We start from the raw sequence: 14,364 nt of genomic DNA on the forward strand, positions 1-14,364 counted from the left end.
TAATCTGGATCCTTTGAGTTCAAAGCCAATGTTCTTGGCACTGTACTGCAATTAACCCTTGCTCTCCCTAAAGTGAAAGGTCAGCTTTTTTTCCAGGCATACATTTCTGACAACCTTTCAACCCATGAAATTATAAATTAACATAGCTTTTTTTGTCTCTTTTCCCAATAAACTGCACAAAATTCTTTGTGAGCAAAAAATGTATTTTATCTTTATATTACTAGTAACTACCACACAGTTGGCCATTAGACTTATTGACCATTAGATTGTAATTTAGTTTCAATGAAGTTGTACTGGGCCTAAAATATCAAACTCAAGTAATTTAGAAGCTGGTCTAAAAATGGAATTAATTACAGTGTTTTGTTAAATCTACTTCATTATTTGAACTCAAGAATGGGGATCTTTTCAAGCCTGGGCTAGTGGTGTTTTGGAAAGTGTGCTGCATTTACAGTCAGAGGTCCTGGATTTGAATCCCACCACCACCACCACTTAGGGTCAGAGGAAGCTAGATGCCTCAGGGGACAGAGCACTGGGCCTGGAGTCTGGAAGACCTGAGTGTAAATTTGACCTGACATGTACTAGCCTTGTGACCCTGGGCAAGTCACTTAACCTGTTTAGAATAAACTCCTCGGACAGTACAATTCACAAAGTCACAAAGAGTGATACGACTGAGCAATGAAACAGGTAGGGTCTTAGATTTAAAGCAGGAAAGGACCTTAACACTCTCGTGGTCTATCTCCCTCGTTTTACTTAGGAGGAAACTTTAAGCTTAGAGAGATTAAGTGGCTTACTTATGATAACACAGAGAGTGACAGTCCGAATTCGAACCCAGGTTTCCTAGGTCCAAATCTATCATCTTTTTTCACTGTTACCTCTGTGACCTTGGGCAAACTATTTCACCTCCCCAGGCCTCAGTTTCCTCATCTGTATACTAAAGGGAGTTGGCTTAGATTCTTGGGTTCCTTGCAGCTCTAAATCTACGGTTCTCTGATTGGGTCATTCTTCCCGGGCAGGAGCCATTGCTGTTACATGCTTTCTTATATTGGCCACGGCTCCTGCCACACGCTCAGCTACCCCAAAATATTTGCAGATTGACTAACTTCCGCAGACACATTTCCGGTTTCGGCGCGTGCGACGTAGGGTAGGACGCTGCTGTCCATAAGGCCGCGCAGCCAGGCGCATGCTCCAGAGCAGAGGTCGGGGGGTCGGCGAGGGGCGGGGACAGGAAAGGGGTGAGGTCCCTGCCGCCTTTTAGAGCTCTAAACGTGTAGCCCCCCTAGCTCCCCTTCCCCGCCTCCCCCCTCGGCGCCGGAACCGCGCGTGCGCGTGGGGGTCCTTACAGTAGGGGACGGGCCGCGCGGGAGTGGTCACATGACCGCGGCGGCCGTCTGTACAGTAAGAGTCCAATATGGCAGCAGCGGCGGCGGCAGCAGCGGCAGCGGCAGCGGCAGCAGCAGTGGCAACAGCAGCCAGAGGACCGGCCGCCCCCCTAGACCTCGGCGCGCGGCCCCTCTCGCTGCTGCTCCTCCTCCCTCGGCCTGGGCTCTCCTTCGGCTCTACTTCCCCTTTCTTTCCTCTTTCCCGGCACAGCGGGGAAAGCCGCGCAGGCGGGCGGGCGAGCGAGCGAGCGAGCTAGTGGTGAGAGGGCGGGCGGCCGGACCCCGGACACGGGAACTTCCCAGCCAATCTAAACCCCGACATGAGGGAAAAGGGCCGTAGGAAGAAGGGCAGGACCTGGGCGGAGGCCGCCAAGACGGTGAGAGGCGGGGAAGGAAGGACGGGGGAAGCCGGGCGGAGCCCAGGAGGGAGGGACTGGCTGCGGGGGGAGGGCGGCCACCGGCCAGAGGGACGCCCCGCACCGGCCGAGGGGCCTGGAAAACCGCGTGCGCCTCGGGGCGGCCGTTAGTGCGGGCACCCAGGCGCGTCGCCGGGACCCAGGCCTACGCTCGGGGAGCGGGGCCGGTGCTCTGGGCGCGGGCAGACGCGATCCCGTCCTGGTCGTGGGAAGAAGTTGGCGGCCGGCGCCTCCCACTCCGCCCCTTCTCGGGGTACGGGGCCGGGCATCCTGCGGGAAGCTGGCGGAGAAGCCTGGTGCTTACGTCCGGCCCCGGGACGCCGGGATGCGGCTGCTGGGCACCCGGTCGGGCCAGCGGCACCCAGCCTCGCCATGCCACGCCTGGGCCCCAGCTTAATTTCTGCTCGAGAAGCTGGCCCCGAGTCGCTGCTCTTTGTTTTGGGCTGTTATCTGAGCGGAAAGTGCGGGCGGTGTTTAGAAACGAAGTAACAGGTGGGACTTGGGGAGGATTTTTCTGTTTCCGTAGAGACCTGCCGTGATCTGGGCAGCGGTGCATGGTGGGACCTGTAGTTTACTCGGACTGCGCCTCTCTATTGAAAATGATGGGGGCCTAAAGGTTTGCTGCGGGAATTGCTGAAAGGAGCCAGAATTGAGTCTTGTTGACTTCACATTTAAAAATCTAGGTTTTCTTCACCCTAGAGGTGAATTAAGAGCATTGTAAGTCTTATTAGGGAAATACTGATGATAGCCTCCTCCAGTTCAAATAAAAATTCAAGGCGTGAGTATGTGGACATGAAACTTTAAGGGAAAGTGAAGTCCATTACATCACCATGGGTGTAACTGTAAATCAGCCCTTAGCATCGGTTCAGAATTAGGTAGTGAGAAAGAGGAGAGGTCAGGTACACCTTAACTTATAAATGTCAGCAAACATTCAGAAAGCACCTAGGAACATATAAAAGTGAAAATGGTATAGTAAAAAGATACCGCAGCAGCGTAGTACAGTACCAGGTACCTAGTAGGAAGCACAATAAATGTGTATTAATTGATAAGACATACACAGGCAATTTTGAAGAGAAGTATGAATGTACTATTTGCTGTTCCATTTACAAACTTGGTCCTGTTAAACACATTTCTACAGGAGTGGAAAAATACTTAATAAAAATGAAGACAATGCCATGCTATAACATTTGTAAATTACTTTCTTTGAAGTCGTGATTATGGTGATACTTTTTCTCCTAAAAGATAGAAAACAAAATTTGTGGAGCTCTTCTACAGATTTTTAAGAGAGGTTTTTTTTAAATAGCTATTTTCTACAAGACTCTTAAAATTCTTGTAATAACCTTACTTTTAAATGCCTACTGTACACACATAGTTGCTTGGGAGATTAAAAAAAAAGATTAGGGTATTATATTACAATAAAACCCATTTTCTCTTACTCTCTTGAATGGAAAGCTACATTTTAATTTATAAGTTAAAGGTGTCTCCTTTGCACCTTCTTAGTAGAAATGCATTGTGGCTTTGAGATGAAAGTGTTAATTTGCTAGGCATAAAGACTGTTGTATTTGAAAAATGTTATCTTCAGATGAATATTGAAGAAACAGTTCATTGATAGACTTTGACAAAAGGGGAGTTAACTAATAGAATAAGAATAGCTTTCTCATTCTCAAATGCAAAAATATTTAATCTGGCCTTTTATAAGTACATTTCATGCTAGAGTTAAAATAGAAAAAAATAGTAGTTAAGCTGTATAGTAAGACTAGACATAATTAGAGTGTAGGTCTGAGTCAGATTAGAATCCAAAGGGTTTAGCATTATTGAATCTTATGACTGTTATCTTAATTTGAATCTTACACATACATAATACCTAACTGATTTGATTCAACAAACATTTGTTAAGTACTATCTCTCTCTCCTCCATTGCTTAGCACTGTACCTTGCATGTATTCCTGCTGCGTTACTGGAGTACATTCAGGGCCCTAGTCTAGGCATGAAGGATGCAAAGATGGAAAGGACAGTCTCTGCCTTTAAGGAATTTATAGTCTACTTTGGGTAAGTGATGGCCACATCTATACATATAATACAAGGCAGAATGAGAGATTGCTTTATTGATCCTTACCTTTCTTACTTTCAGGCTCTTTGTTATGTCTTTTAGACATGATTACTAGTCTTTAAAAATTACCTCTTCAAAAAGAACTAGATTTCTCTATCATTTCTTCCCTTTTACTGTTTTTTTTTAAATAGCGTGGTATTCTTTGTACATAATGAGATTTTTGTACATTAGGTGCCAGAGTGCATTATTAAAATCCTATATTGAATGGAACTGAATCATAGAAGAAACATTAACAAAACCAAACTGGTATGTGTTAAAGCCCATCAGGGTTTAAGTTTCAGATCTAGCCGGGAAGCTTATGACAATTTCCTTCAGCCTTGAATCCACCTGTTCTGAGTTCTTTGTATCAATCATGATGCCATCCAGAAGGATGTGGTGTAGACTAATAACATGAGAAAAGAAAGCATTCTCCAGTTTGGCAGTTTTGCTCAGCTGTAGTTTCTCAAGAAGCATACAGATAACTAGTCCCTTTTACTAGTTGCCTACATTTCCTTACCACCTACTCATTCCTTAGTCCGCTATAGTTTTGCTTCCATTCTCATCACTCAAGTGAAAATGCTTTTTCAAAGTCATCACTGACTTCTTACTTCCTGATCATTGGCCTTTTCTCAGTCCTTTTCTTTGGCCCTCTGCAGTATTGGACACTGTGATTAAGCTTTCCCAATGGATAATTTTCTCCTTAGGCTTCTCTGATACTGCTTTCTTGTGGTTCTCCTTCTCTAGTTCATTGTCCTCTTCCTACCCCCTAAGTGTGGGTGTTGTTCAAAGTCTCTGTTCTGCTTCCTTTTTTCACTTTATTCCTTCCCCTTGGTGATTCCACCTGTTCACTTGTCACTTTTCTACAAGTGACATCCAAATCTCCCTTTTTCCTAATCATCAATTGTTTCAGTCTCTATTAGACTGCTGGACAACTTTCTGTGGGTGCCTCATTCCTTTAAATTCATTAAATTCCAAATTCCAATTCTAAATTCATTAACTCCATTAAATTCATGTCCAAACTGAATTCTTGTCTTTCCTTGCAAAGAACCTGCTGCTCCCTCCCAAATTTCCAGTTTTTGTTACTGCCACCAGTCTTTGTTGCTCAGGCTCAAAATCTTATCTTTTATTCCTGCTTTTCCCATAATCTGATGTTTAGTCTTTAGTCAAGTCGTATTGATTTTACCTTAACAATAGGTTTAGGATCAGTTTTTAATCACCCCACTATAATTACAACCACTCCCTAGACCATTGTAATAGTTTCCTAATTGGCCTTCCTGTTTCCACTCATTCTGTCACCTTTCCCATCCATCCTTCACATAGCTTCCAAAATATGATGATGTTGCTTCTTTATCCACTGGAATCAAATCTTCCAGTGGCTTTTTAATGCCTTCAGGAGTCTGGCATTTAAGGCCCTGTATAGTATGGCTCCCACTTTCTTTTCTAATTATCTTACACAGTTCTTTTTATATACTCCATTCAGCAAAACTAGACTACTTAGCTATTTCGTGAACTTGACATGCCATCTCCTGCTTCTGTACATGATCAGTTTTCCACCTCTGGAATAAATTCTCTGCCCGTAAAAAAAAAAATCCTTTTCCTTCAAGCCTTAGCTCAAGTGCTATCTGCTTAATGAGTTTTCCTGGTCCTTCCCCCATGCCCTAGCTGTTTTTTCTCTCTTCAGTTATTCCTAGAGCACATTGACTTGATCTCTTCTGTCACATTCTATCTTGCATTATATATTGTAGTAATTCAGATTTTTTTTAAAAAATCATGGTACAAGGAGAGTGATAGAACCTTAGGCCAGTTTTTTCTTTGTCAGCACTGGTAGCTAAATGCCAGAAATCAAAGATACAGAATTAGGAGATTTAGGACTGTCATGTCACTCTTCTGCTTAAGAATATTCACAAGTCCCAATTGTCTTCAGAGTAAAATTGAAAATTCTCTGTGGCATTGAAGGCCTACCAGTTTCCACTACCATTATTTTTTAGCCTTTTCAGGTTTTCCCTTTAATAACCTTGTAAACTTGTCTATTTCATCTCTTTTTCCCCCCCAAAAGGTTCACTTACGCTTTTCCAAACCTTTGATTACACATAGCTAAAATGTCCTTAGTCTTCAACTTTTGGATTTCTGCCCATACTTTATAATAAAACCCTACTGAAATGTTTTCTGCCTGGTTTCCTCATACTGTACATAACACTTTGCTTTCCTGTTTCTGATGAGCTTTTTATGTATTAGAAGTATTTGTTTGTCTCTGAGAGTGGAAGTTGTATCTTATCTAAACTTCCCATCCTCCCTTTCTTTTAATACTGTGCTCAGTATACAAGTACTAAATAAATGTGGAGGCAATCATCAAATAGTATGTTGTAGAGAGAAGCTATTCAGAAGAAATACTTAGACCAATTTAGAAAGAAGATATATAGAGAGCTAAACCTTTGATACTGAACTTTTGAAGCTTCAAGTGATAAGGAGTTGGTTTTTTAGAAAACTGAGATGGAAACAGAACTTTGAAAAATGATTTGACAACTGAAAGTAACTTAAAATCTCTTTCTAAAATACAATTATGCCCATCCTACCACCCCAAATCCTAAGTAAGCAAAGCTTAGGAAATTTTGAAGCTAAGAGCATGTGGGTTAGAAGATTTAAACGTACAAGTTTATGGGTATCAGAGTCTTTAAAAAGAAGAGAAGTTCAGTGTAGCCTTGCTATCTTACACACACATATGCATGTGAGTACACTCTTGCTCATCATTTTTTTCTTTTTTCCCTGGTCTTTAGTGCTTTGCTGGAAACTGCATTACAGACTGCGTTCTATCTATCCACAGGAACATTGTTATAACTAGGAGATTTTGTTGATCCTGACCAAATCATTTATTCATTCCCAGAGTCATAGAGTTTTTGAGTTGGAAGAGACCTCAGCAATCCAATCCAACTTGTGCCTGTAAAAGAACTCCTTCTACAACCTACCCAAATGGTGATTCCAGCCATTTCTTGAAGAACTCCAGTGAGGGCAAACCCACTGCCCCTGGAGGTAGTCTGTTCCACTTTTGTATATTGCTCATATTATTAAGATTTTTCCTCTTACACCATATCAAAATTTTGCCTTTTATGCCTTCCACCTATTGCTTCTAATTTTGCCCTTTGGTGCCAAATGGAGTAAGTCTAAACTCTCTTCTACGTGACAACCATTCAGATACTTGATACCTATCAATACTCTTCTGAGTCTTCTCCAGGGGAAGATGTTTCATGTCTTCAGTTGATCCTTATGTAATATCTTAAGATCCTTTACCATCCTGGTTGCCCTGTTATTCATTTTCCAGTTTATTAATTCCTTCCTAAAATGTAGTATTTAAAATGAAGCACCGTATCACTCTCATGTTGTTTGACAGGGAAGATTATAGCAGAACTCTCACCTTTTTTTCATGGTGAATTTCATTTAAGTCAGTAAGCCTTTATTAACGATCTACTATTTACCAAGTGTTGTTCTAGGAACTAAGGATACAAAGACAAAGCTATGTCTCTGAATGCAGGCCAAAATCATACTCTTTTTCTCTCATGTTATACTATTGACTTACTGAGCTTAACTGTCCATTAAAACTCTGAGATCTTTCAGACAAACAGCTATCAAATCATGCCTTTTTCATCTTGTACTTAGGAAATTGATTTTTTGAATCCAAGAGTAACATCTCACGTTTATTTTTAGTAAAATTTTGTCTTATCCAATTTGGGTTAGTATTCTAGCCTGTCAGGATCTTTTGGACACCAACTTTGTGTCATTTGAAAATTTGACAAGCATATAATCTTTGCTTTTATCCAGGTTATTGATAAAAATGTTCAACAGCCCAAGGCCAAGCATGGATCCCTGAGACTCTACTGGAACCCTTTGGATTTGACATTGAATGATTAATGGCTACTGTGACTCTAGACATTCAGTCAGTTCTGAAGTCCTGTGATTATTCTGTCTTCTAGCCCAAGACTCTATTTTTTTCCATTATAAATATGAGGGGATTTATCAAATGAATTGTTAAAATCTAATTAAGCTCTAACTGTTCTTTGATCTGCCAGTTTAGTAACCTTGACAAAAAAGAAAATGAAATTAGTTTGGTATGAGCCTTTTCCTAATACAGGCACAATAACTATAAAAAAAAATCACTTCTACCTTTTGTAGATTTTCACTAAACTGTTCTTTAGCACCTTCTAGAATTTTGCTAACAATTGAAGTAAAATTCATTGGTCTGTAGTTTGCTGAATATATCTTCTTCTCTTTTCTGAAACTTGGGACATTGGCCCTTCAGTCTTGTGTCACCTCTCTGGTTTCTGTTATCTTTAAAAGATCCTCATTGACAGTGGCTCCGCAGTCACACCTGCCAGTTCCTGTAGTAGTCAAAGATGTCATTCATCCTGACTAGGTGACTTTTCAGTAACCTAATGGAGCTACCATACTCTCCAGTATCTCCTTTCTTGAACATCAGGTGTCTCTTAGCTATATTTGTTTAGTACTTCCCAGTCCTGAGGTCTTCCTTCGAAGGCTAAAACAGAAACAAAATAAGATCTTGGTACTTTGTTTTATTCTGTTTCAGTTATCCTGTCCACCTTGAAGACCTTTGATTTTCTTCTCCCTGTTATGTAGCTTGGCCCCCCTCCCTGCTTTTCTTGTACTTAGGTTTCCTTGCCATCCTTAACCTATTGTTGGGGTTCTTTTGTCTAGTTTATTGGTAGTTTTAACACCTTTCCACTATTTTTACCGCTCTAAACCATGCTTTTTTTTAATTGATACCTTTTAAAATCTAGTCTTGTTTCCATCTTCTATACGTGTCTTTTAAAAGAATTTTTTTTATAAATATACTTTGTTTTTAATATCTCTTTCATTTCCCACTATACCTGCTTCCTTTCTTAGCCTGAGAATCATTCCTCATAATAAAGATTTTTTTTAAAAAAGCAGTTCAGCAAAAGAAACCAATGTTTCAGCTGAATCCGAGAGTGTGTGTAATCTTCCAATGCCCATGGTTCCTTATATCTGCAAAGAAAGGGAGGGAGGCATTGTTATATCTCCTTTTCAGAGCTCATATACAGGATTCAGTTTTTATTTTATCTTTTGGTCTTTTCATTTACATTGTGCCTGTGAATATTGTTTTCCTAGTTCTACTTTCTTTACTTTGCTTAATTCATATGTCTTCCTATGGATTCTTCATATTTGTCATTTATTGTGGCACAGTAATATTCTATTATATATTTGTACCACAACTTGTTTTGTCAAGCTCCAGTCAGTGAGTATCTACTTTGTTTCCAGTTCTTTACTATAACAAGTGGTGCTGTAGGTATTTTGGTATGTATAGGACGTTGTAAAAATCTTTGATCTCCTTAGATGTACAGGTCTTAAAATTCTAAGCTGGATGGTGAAGTTGCTGGGCATTGATTAATCTCTTAATACAGTTTCCGTTATTTTTCTTCCTTGGAATTATTTCTTTCTGTGCTTTCATAGTCATAGTTGTTTTTAAGAGCTTCCTGTCCTTTCTAGGCTGACTTGCCTTGTGGAATTTTAGCTTTTAGTTCACAGGATATCCTGCCTTTCCTTCTAAACCAGTAGACATGAAGAGATTGAAGATTAATGAGAGAGTAAGGATGAAGACAAGTCTGAGCTTTCAGTCCTGGAACTAACTGTGTCTGGAGGAAGATCTTGATACCTTTTCAGGAAAAAAAACCTACTTTAACTGGCGGTAGGGGTTAAGATATTGCTCTTACTGTACAGTCATTTTTCAGTCATGTTTGACTCTTTATGATCCCTTCTGGGGTTTTCTTGGCCAGGATACTGGAATGGGTTGCCATTTCTTTCTCCATCTCATTTTACAGATGCAGAAACTGAGGCAAACAGGATTAAGTGACTTGCCCAAGGTCACACAGCTAGTAAGTGTGTAAGGCCACATTTGAACTCAGGAAGGAGGCTGTCTGACTCCAGGTCCACCTCTTTACCTACTGTACAACCTAGTTGCCCTTCCTGCTATATAGGGGCTATTATTATCCTCAAATTATAGATGAAGAAACTGAACCTGAGACAGGTTACATGACTAGTAAGTGTCTGAGGTAGCATTTGAATTCAGATCTTCCTGTCTCCATGTCAGGTACACTCTCCACCATGCCTCCTACCTAATGGCACTCTTTTCCTATGACTGACAGTACCATTAAAACATTATTTTAAATTTCTCTATATTTAGGATAGCAGACTTTAATGCTTCAAGTTTTCTGAAATTTTCATAAATATACTATGTTCATTGCTTATATGAAAAGGCCAGGCACATGTAGAGCATATAAAAAAAAGTACCATAAATTTGACATATCTAAAGCAAAAATGTGCAATTATTACATTATCAACTGAGTGGATCTAGCATCTCATTAATATGAATATATTTCCATCTCTGCAGATTACCATATATCCAGGTCTCATCCTATGATTCTTGCCCCCATCTTCTCTTACATTCTTCATAGAGGATCTGTTTGTTTTTTGTCTTTGTATTTCAAGCATCTAGTACAAAGTCAATTGAAGATTACTTTTATAGTATTTACATTACATTACATTTGTAGTATTTACATTAATGAAACAATTAAATTTCTTCCCATTTCCTTGCAATTATGTATGATGTAGCTATGAAAATATTTTTTTCTTAAGTATTAACATTTACTATATTTTGTTTAGCTGAAATATTTCAGTTGTACAGTCAGTTACAAAAAATAATCACAAACCTTAATGGATCTGAGAGTTGTTTTTACAAATGTACAAAGTGTTAAGCTAAATAATATTTTAAATACAAAAATTACTCTTTTTTAAATAGTTTGGTAAACTTATATTTCTGTGGTTTGTGTACATACACACTAGTTTTTTCTGTAGGAAATCTTTACAACGTAGGAAACCTTTACAGAAGTTCCAATTTATAAGTTAAGCATAGTTAAAGGCAAGATCGTAACTGCCTTCTAAAATACTCCGTATACAACTTCAGTATTATAGAAATAATTACAAGAATCAGAAAATACTGTTTAGCAGTTATCTGCTTAGAAATATTAAACAAAATACAACATTTTCTGGAATAGCTTTTTGGTATTCGAGTTGGCCCTTTGGTACCAAAAGTAAGGACTGCCCACAAATAAAAACTTCAGTGCAGTTTCCCTTAGTGGTTAGCTATGATTAAGTTCCTTCTTTTGGCAGTGCAACATAGGATTATAAAGAAAGCTAAGGACCTGGGATTTATATTTCAAATCAGACTAGAAATTAAATCAAATGATCACAATAAAAAGATGCAGTTAACTATTTTACAATTAAATAATTTGACATATTGTGCTCTGGTTTTTTTTTTTAAGGCAATTGGGGTTAAGTGACTTGCCCAGGGTCACACAGCTAGTAAGTGTCAAGTGTTTGGTCTGAGGCCAGCTTTGAATTTAGGTCCTCCTGACCTAAGGGCTGGTGCTCTATCCACTGTGCAACCTAGCTGCCCCTCTGCCAATTATTGATGCATGATTCAGCCACATGGCAATTTTTGGATAAGTTAATTAAACATTATGTGAAATGCTTAAAAGATGCAAATAATTTGTTAGTTTAAATTTCATGATGCTCTTTAATTCAGGTGATAATTTATTTTGGTTCCTCTTCAAATTTCAAAGTGAACATCACATGCCCATAATTCAGCATCCTAAATCATATACACTTGTGCAACTGCAAAATCATGTGAGAGCATGTCTATATTATATCACAAAATTTTGGCAAATCAGTACAGTACTCTGTAATATAATGCAGTCGGGTTTATATTGGGAATTATATCACTGTAGTGATAGTGTTCACTACAAAATTTATCACTTAAGTACCAATTCAGCATGCCATAGTTTTTTAAAGCTAGTTACTTTTGTACAAATAAAAGGCTTGCATTTGGATTTCAAGTAATATACTTTCCTTTTTTCCAAAGAAAGTTATTACAGCAGGAAAACTGCTTGGGCAGTCATGCTAGAAAAGGTAGCTCTGCTTCATTTTGGAGTTGGTCCAAAACCAGGTAGAGTCTCATGAATTAAATTTTATAAAATTTAACCTTACGGAAATTTAGCATGCCAGTTTCTGGTCAAGTTATCCCTTTGAAATATCCTTAAACCTTCAAATATTGAAAACTTGATGTTGCATGGTATTTTTGGTTAATGTTCCAGTTGGTCTGTGTGTTGGGAAGCCCTGTACCTTTCCTTCTTTTTCCATCAAAAGTTGCAGCCTTTCTCCAGGCTAATTGAATACCTAATATAGAGATATGCCTCTTAAATATAAAATATGAATAAATATGTCACCAGCCTGGAGAGACCATGGTGGACCTATTAATGTTTTGTATAAATAGCCATTATCTTTTTAAAATTTTTTTATTTTAAGGCAGTTGGGCTTAAGTGACTTGCCCAGGGTCACACGGCTAGTGTCAAGTATTTGTTCTGAGGTGGGATTTGAACTCAGGTCCTCCTAACTTCAGGGCCAGTACTGTCTCCACTGTGCCACCTAGCTGCCCCCATTATCATTTTTCTACAAATTCTTGTGGCCATAAGTGTCCTTATACTTCCTCTTGCTGAAGCAGTCAACTCTTCAGTCTCAGCATTTAATTTGTTAATTACCTACTCCATTGCCTCACAGCTTTTATTAGCATTAGATGATATTGTACTTTTCATCAGTCCTTCTAGATAACTGCTAAGGCTTACTCCTTTCACAGTTTTTATGGCTTCTTGAGTCAAAATGATCTTTCCTGGTTCTTGAGGATGTGGTTTATATGTAAGTCTCCTACTGAAACCATATTTGTAAATGAAATATTAGTGGATTTAAGCTCCATTTTCTCCATGGAATGAAGTACAAAATGTTCCTGCATATATGTTTTGGTTCTTGCTGCATTGATAAGCGATTTCACAATAGAAGGCATTCCTCAGTCTTTGCTGAGAAGTCTGTGGCTGTACAATTTCCCAGTGGTATCTATGTGTCTGTCTAACACATCAGCTCCAACCATACTTGGATTCATAGGATTTGGATATTTCTGCATAGCAACTGTTATAACTATTTCCCATGGATGGTTGAAAACATGCTGTGATGTTCAAATCTTCATGGTGCCAGTGACCAGTATGATGTCTGGCTGGTGCTAAAGGACATTAGGGGAAAAGAGGTGATAACCACCTCTTTTCTACTTGCTGGCAACCTATGAAAATCTTTTGATAACTTTTTTCTTGTTGATGGCAACATTGTTAATATAATCTTAATGCAGGAATAATATATTAGGTCAAAAACGGTGACAATTTTTGTATATTTTAAATTTAACAGCATAGTTCCAACACTGTTCTGCTTGCTTGTCTCCGTCCCCTTTTGATCCCTTAAAAAAAGAAATTCATTGACACTTTTCCCCTTTATTTTCAGTATCATAATTTTTACATTTTAACTTTTTAAAAGTAAAATTTTTTTCAAAGATTTCTCTGTAGTATCCTCTCTCCTCCCTTATTGAGAAAGAAAAAACAAAATATAAAACACCTCTTAAAACATATATAGTCAAGCAAAACAAATTTCTGCATTGGCTATGTCCTCCCCCTCCCCCTAAAATAAGTCACAGTCGGCTTTCATAGTCCATCACCTCCCTATCAAGTAGGTAACATTTTACATTAGGAATCTTTTAATGGTAGTTGGTCACTGTGTTGATCAAAGTTCCTAAGGCTTTCAAAGTTGTATGTCTTTACAATATTGTTTTTGTGTTATAAACTATTTTCCTGGTTCTGTTTATTTCACTCTACTTTAATTGATAGAAGTCTTCCCAGGTTTTTCTGAAACTGTTGTTTTCATCATTTCATATAACAGGCTAGTATTTCATTACATTTCTGCATCAGTCATTTCCCAGTTGATCCGGCACCCCTTAGTTTGCCTTTGCAAAAAGAATTGTTATAAATATTTTTGTGCATATGCATCCTTCTTTCTTTGATCTTTTAGAGAGTATAGATGTAGTAATAGTATCTCTGGATCACAGGGGTATACACAGTTTAATAGTTTTTTGGCATAGTTCTCAGTTGCTTTCCAGAATCTATTAACCATTTATTAAGTACCTGCTATGTGCCAGGCACTGTGCTAGAATTCCAGAATGGCTGAATTACTTCACAGCTCCACCAACAGTGCATTAATGTACCTATTTTCCCATATCCCTTCCAGCATTTGTCATTTTCCGTTTTTGTCAACTTTGTCATACTAGTGGATGTTAGGTGTAACTTCAGAGTTGGTTTAATTTTGCATTTTTCTAATCGTCTAGAACATTAAAAAAAATAGCTATTCATAGCTTGGATTTCTCTTTCTGAAAACTAATTGTTCATATCCTTTGACCATTTATCAATTGGAATGGCTCATATTCTTTTTCTCTTTTTTTTCCAATTTATTTATTTATTTATTTTTAGTTTTCAACATTTACTTAATGGCTCATATTCTTACAAATTTAAAACAACTCTCCATATAT

At 38.6% G+C, this 14,364-nt stretch overlaps 1 protein-coding gene and 1 pseudogene across 1 annotated transcript in view; one reads left to right on the forward strand and one right to left on the reverse strand.

The window, feature by feature from the left end:
* The first annotated feature begins 1,405 nt into the window (after nucleotides 1–1,405).
* ASXL2 (ASXL transcriptional regulator 2) overlaps nucleotides 1,406–14,364 on the forward strand; it is a 168,049-nt gene continuing 155,090 nt past the window's right edge. Inside the window, 1 exon segment of the mRNA XM_078149816.1 lies at nucleotides 1,406–1,756. Coding sequence (XP_078005942.1) covers nucleotides 1,700–1,756 — 57 coding nt within the window. The 5' untranslated portion in view covers nucleotides 1,406–1,699.
* LOC110206689 (PRELI domain containing protein 3B pseudogene) lies at nucleotides 2,189–12,984 on the reverse strand (annotated as a pseudogene).

The sequence above is a fragment of the Phascolarctos cinereus genome, unplaced genomic scaffold (genome assembly GCF_003287225.1).
Source record: "Phascolarctos cinereus isolate Bilbo 61053 unplaced genomic scaffold, phaCin_HiC Scaffold_2;HRSCAF=192, whole genome shotgun sequence".
NCBI lineage: Eukaryota > Metazoa > Chordata > Mammalia > Diprotodontia > Phascolarctidae > Phascolarctos > Phascolarctos cinereus.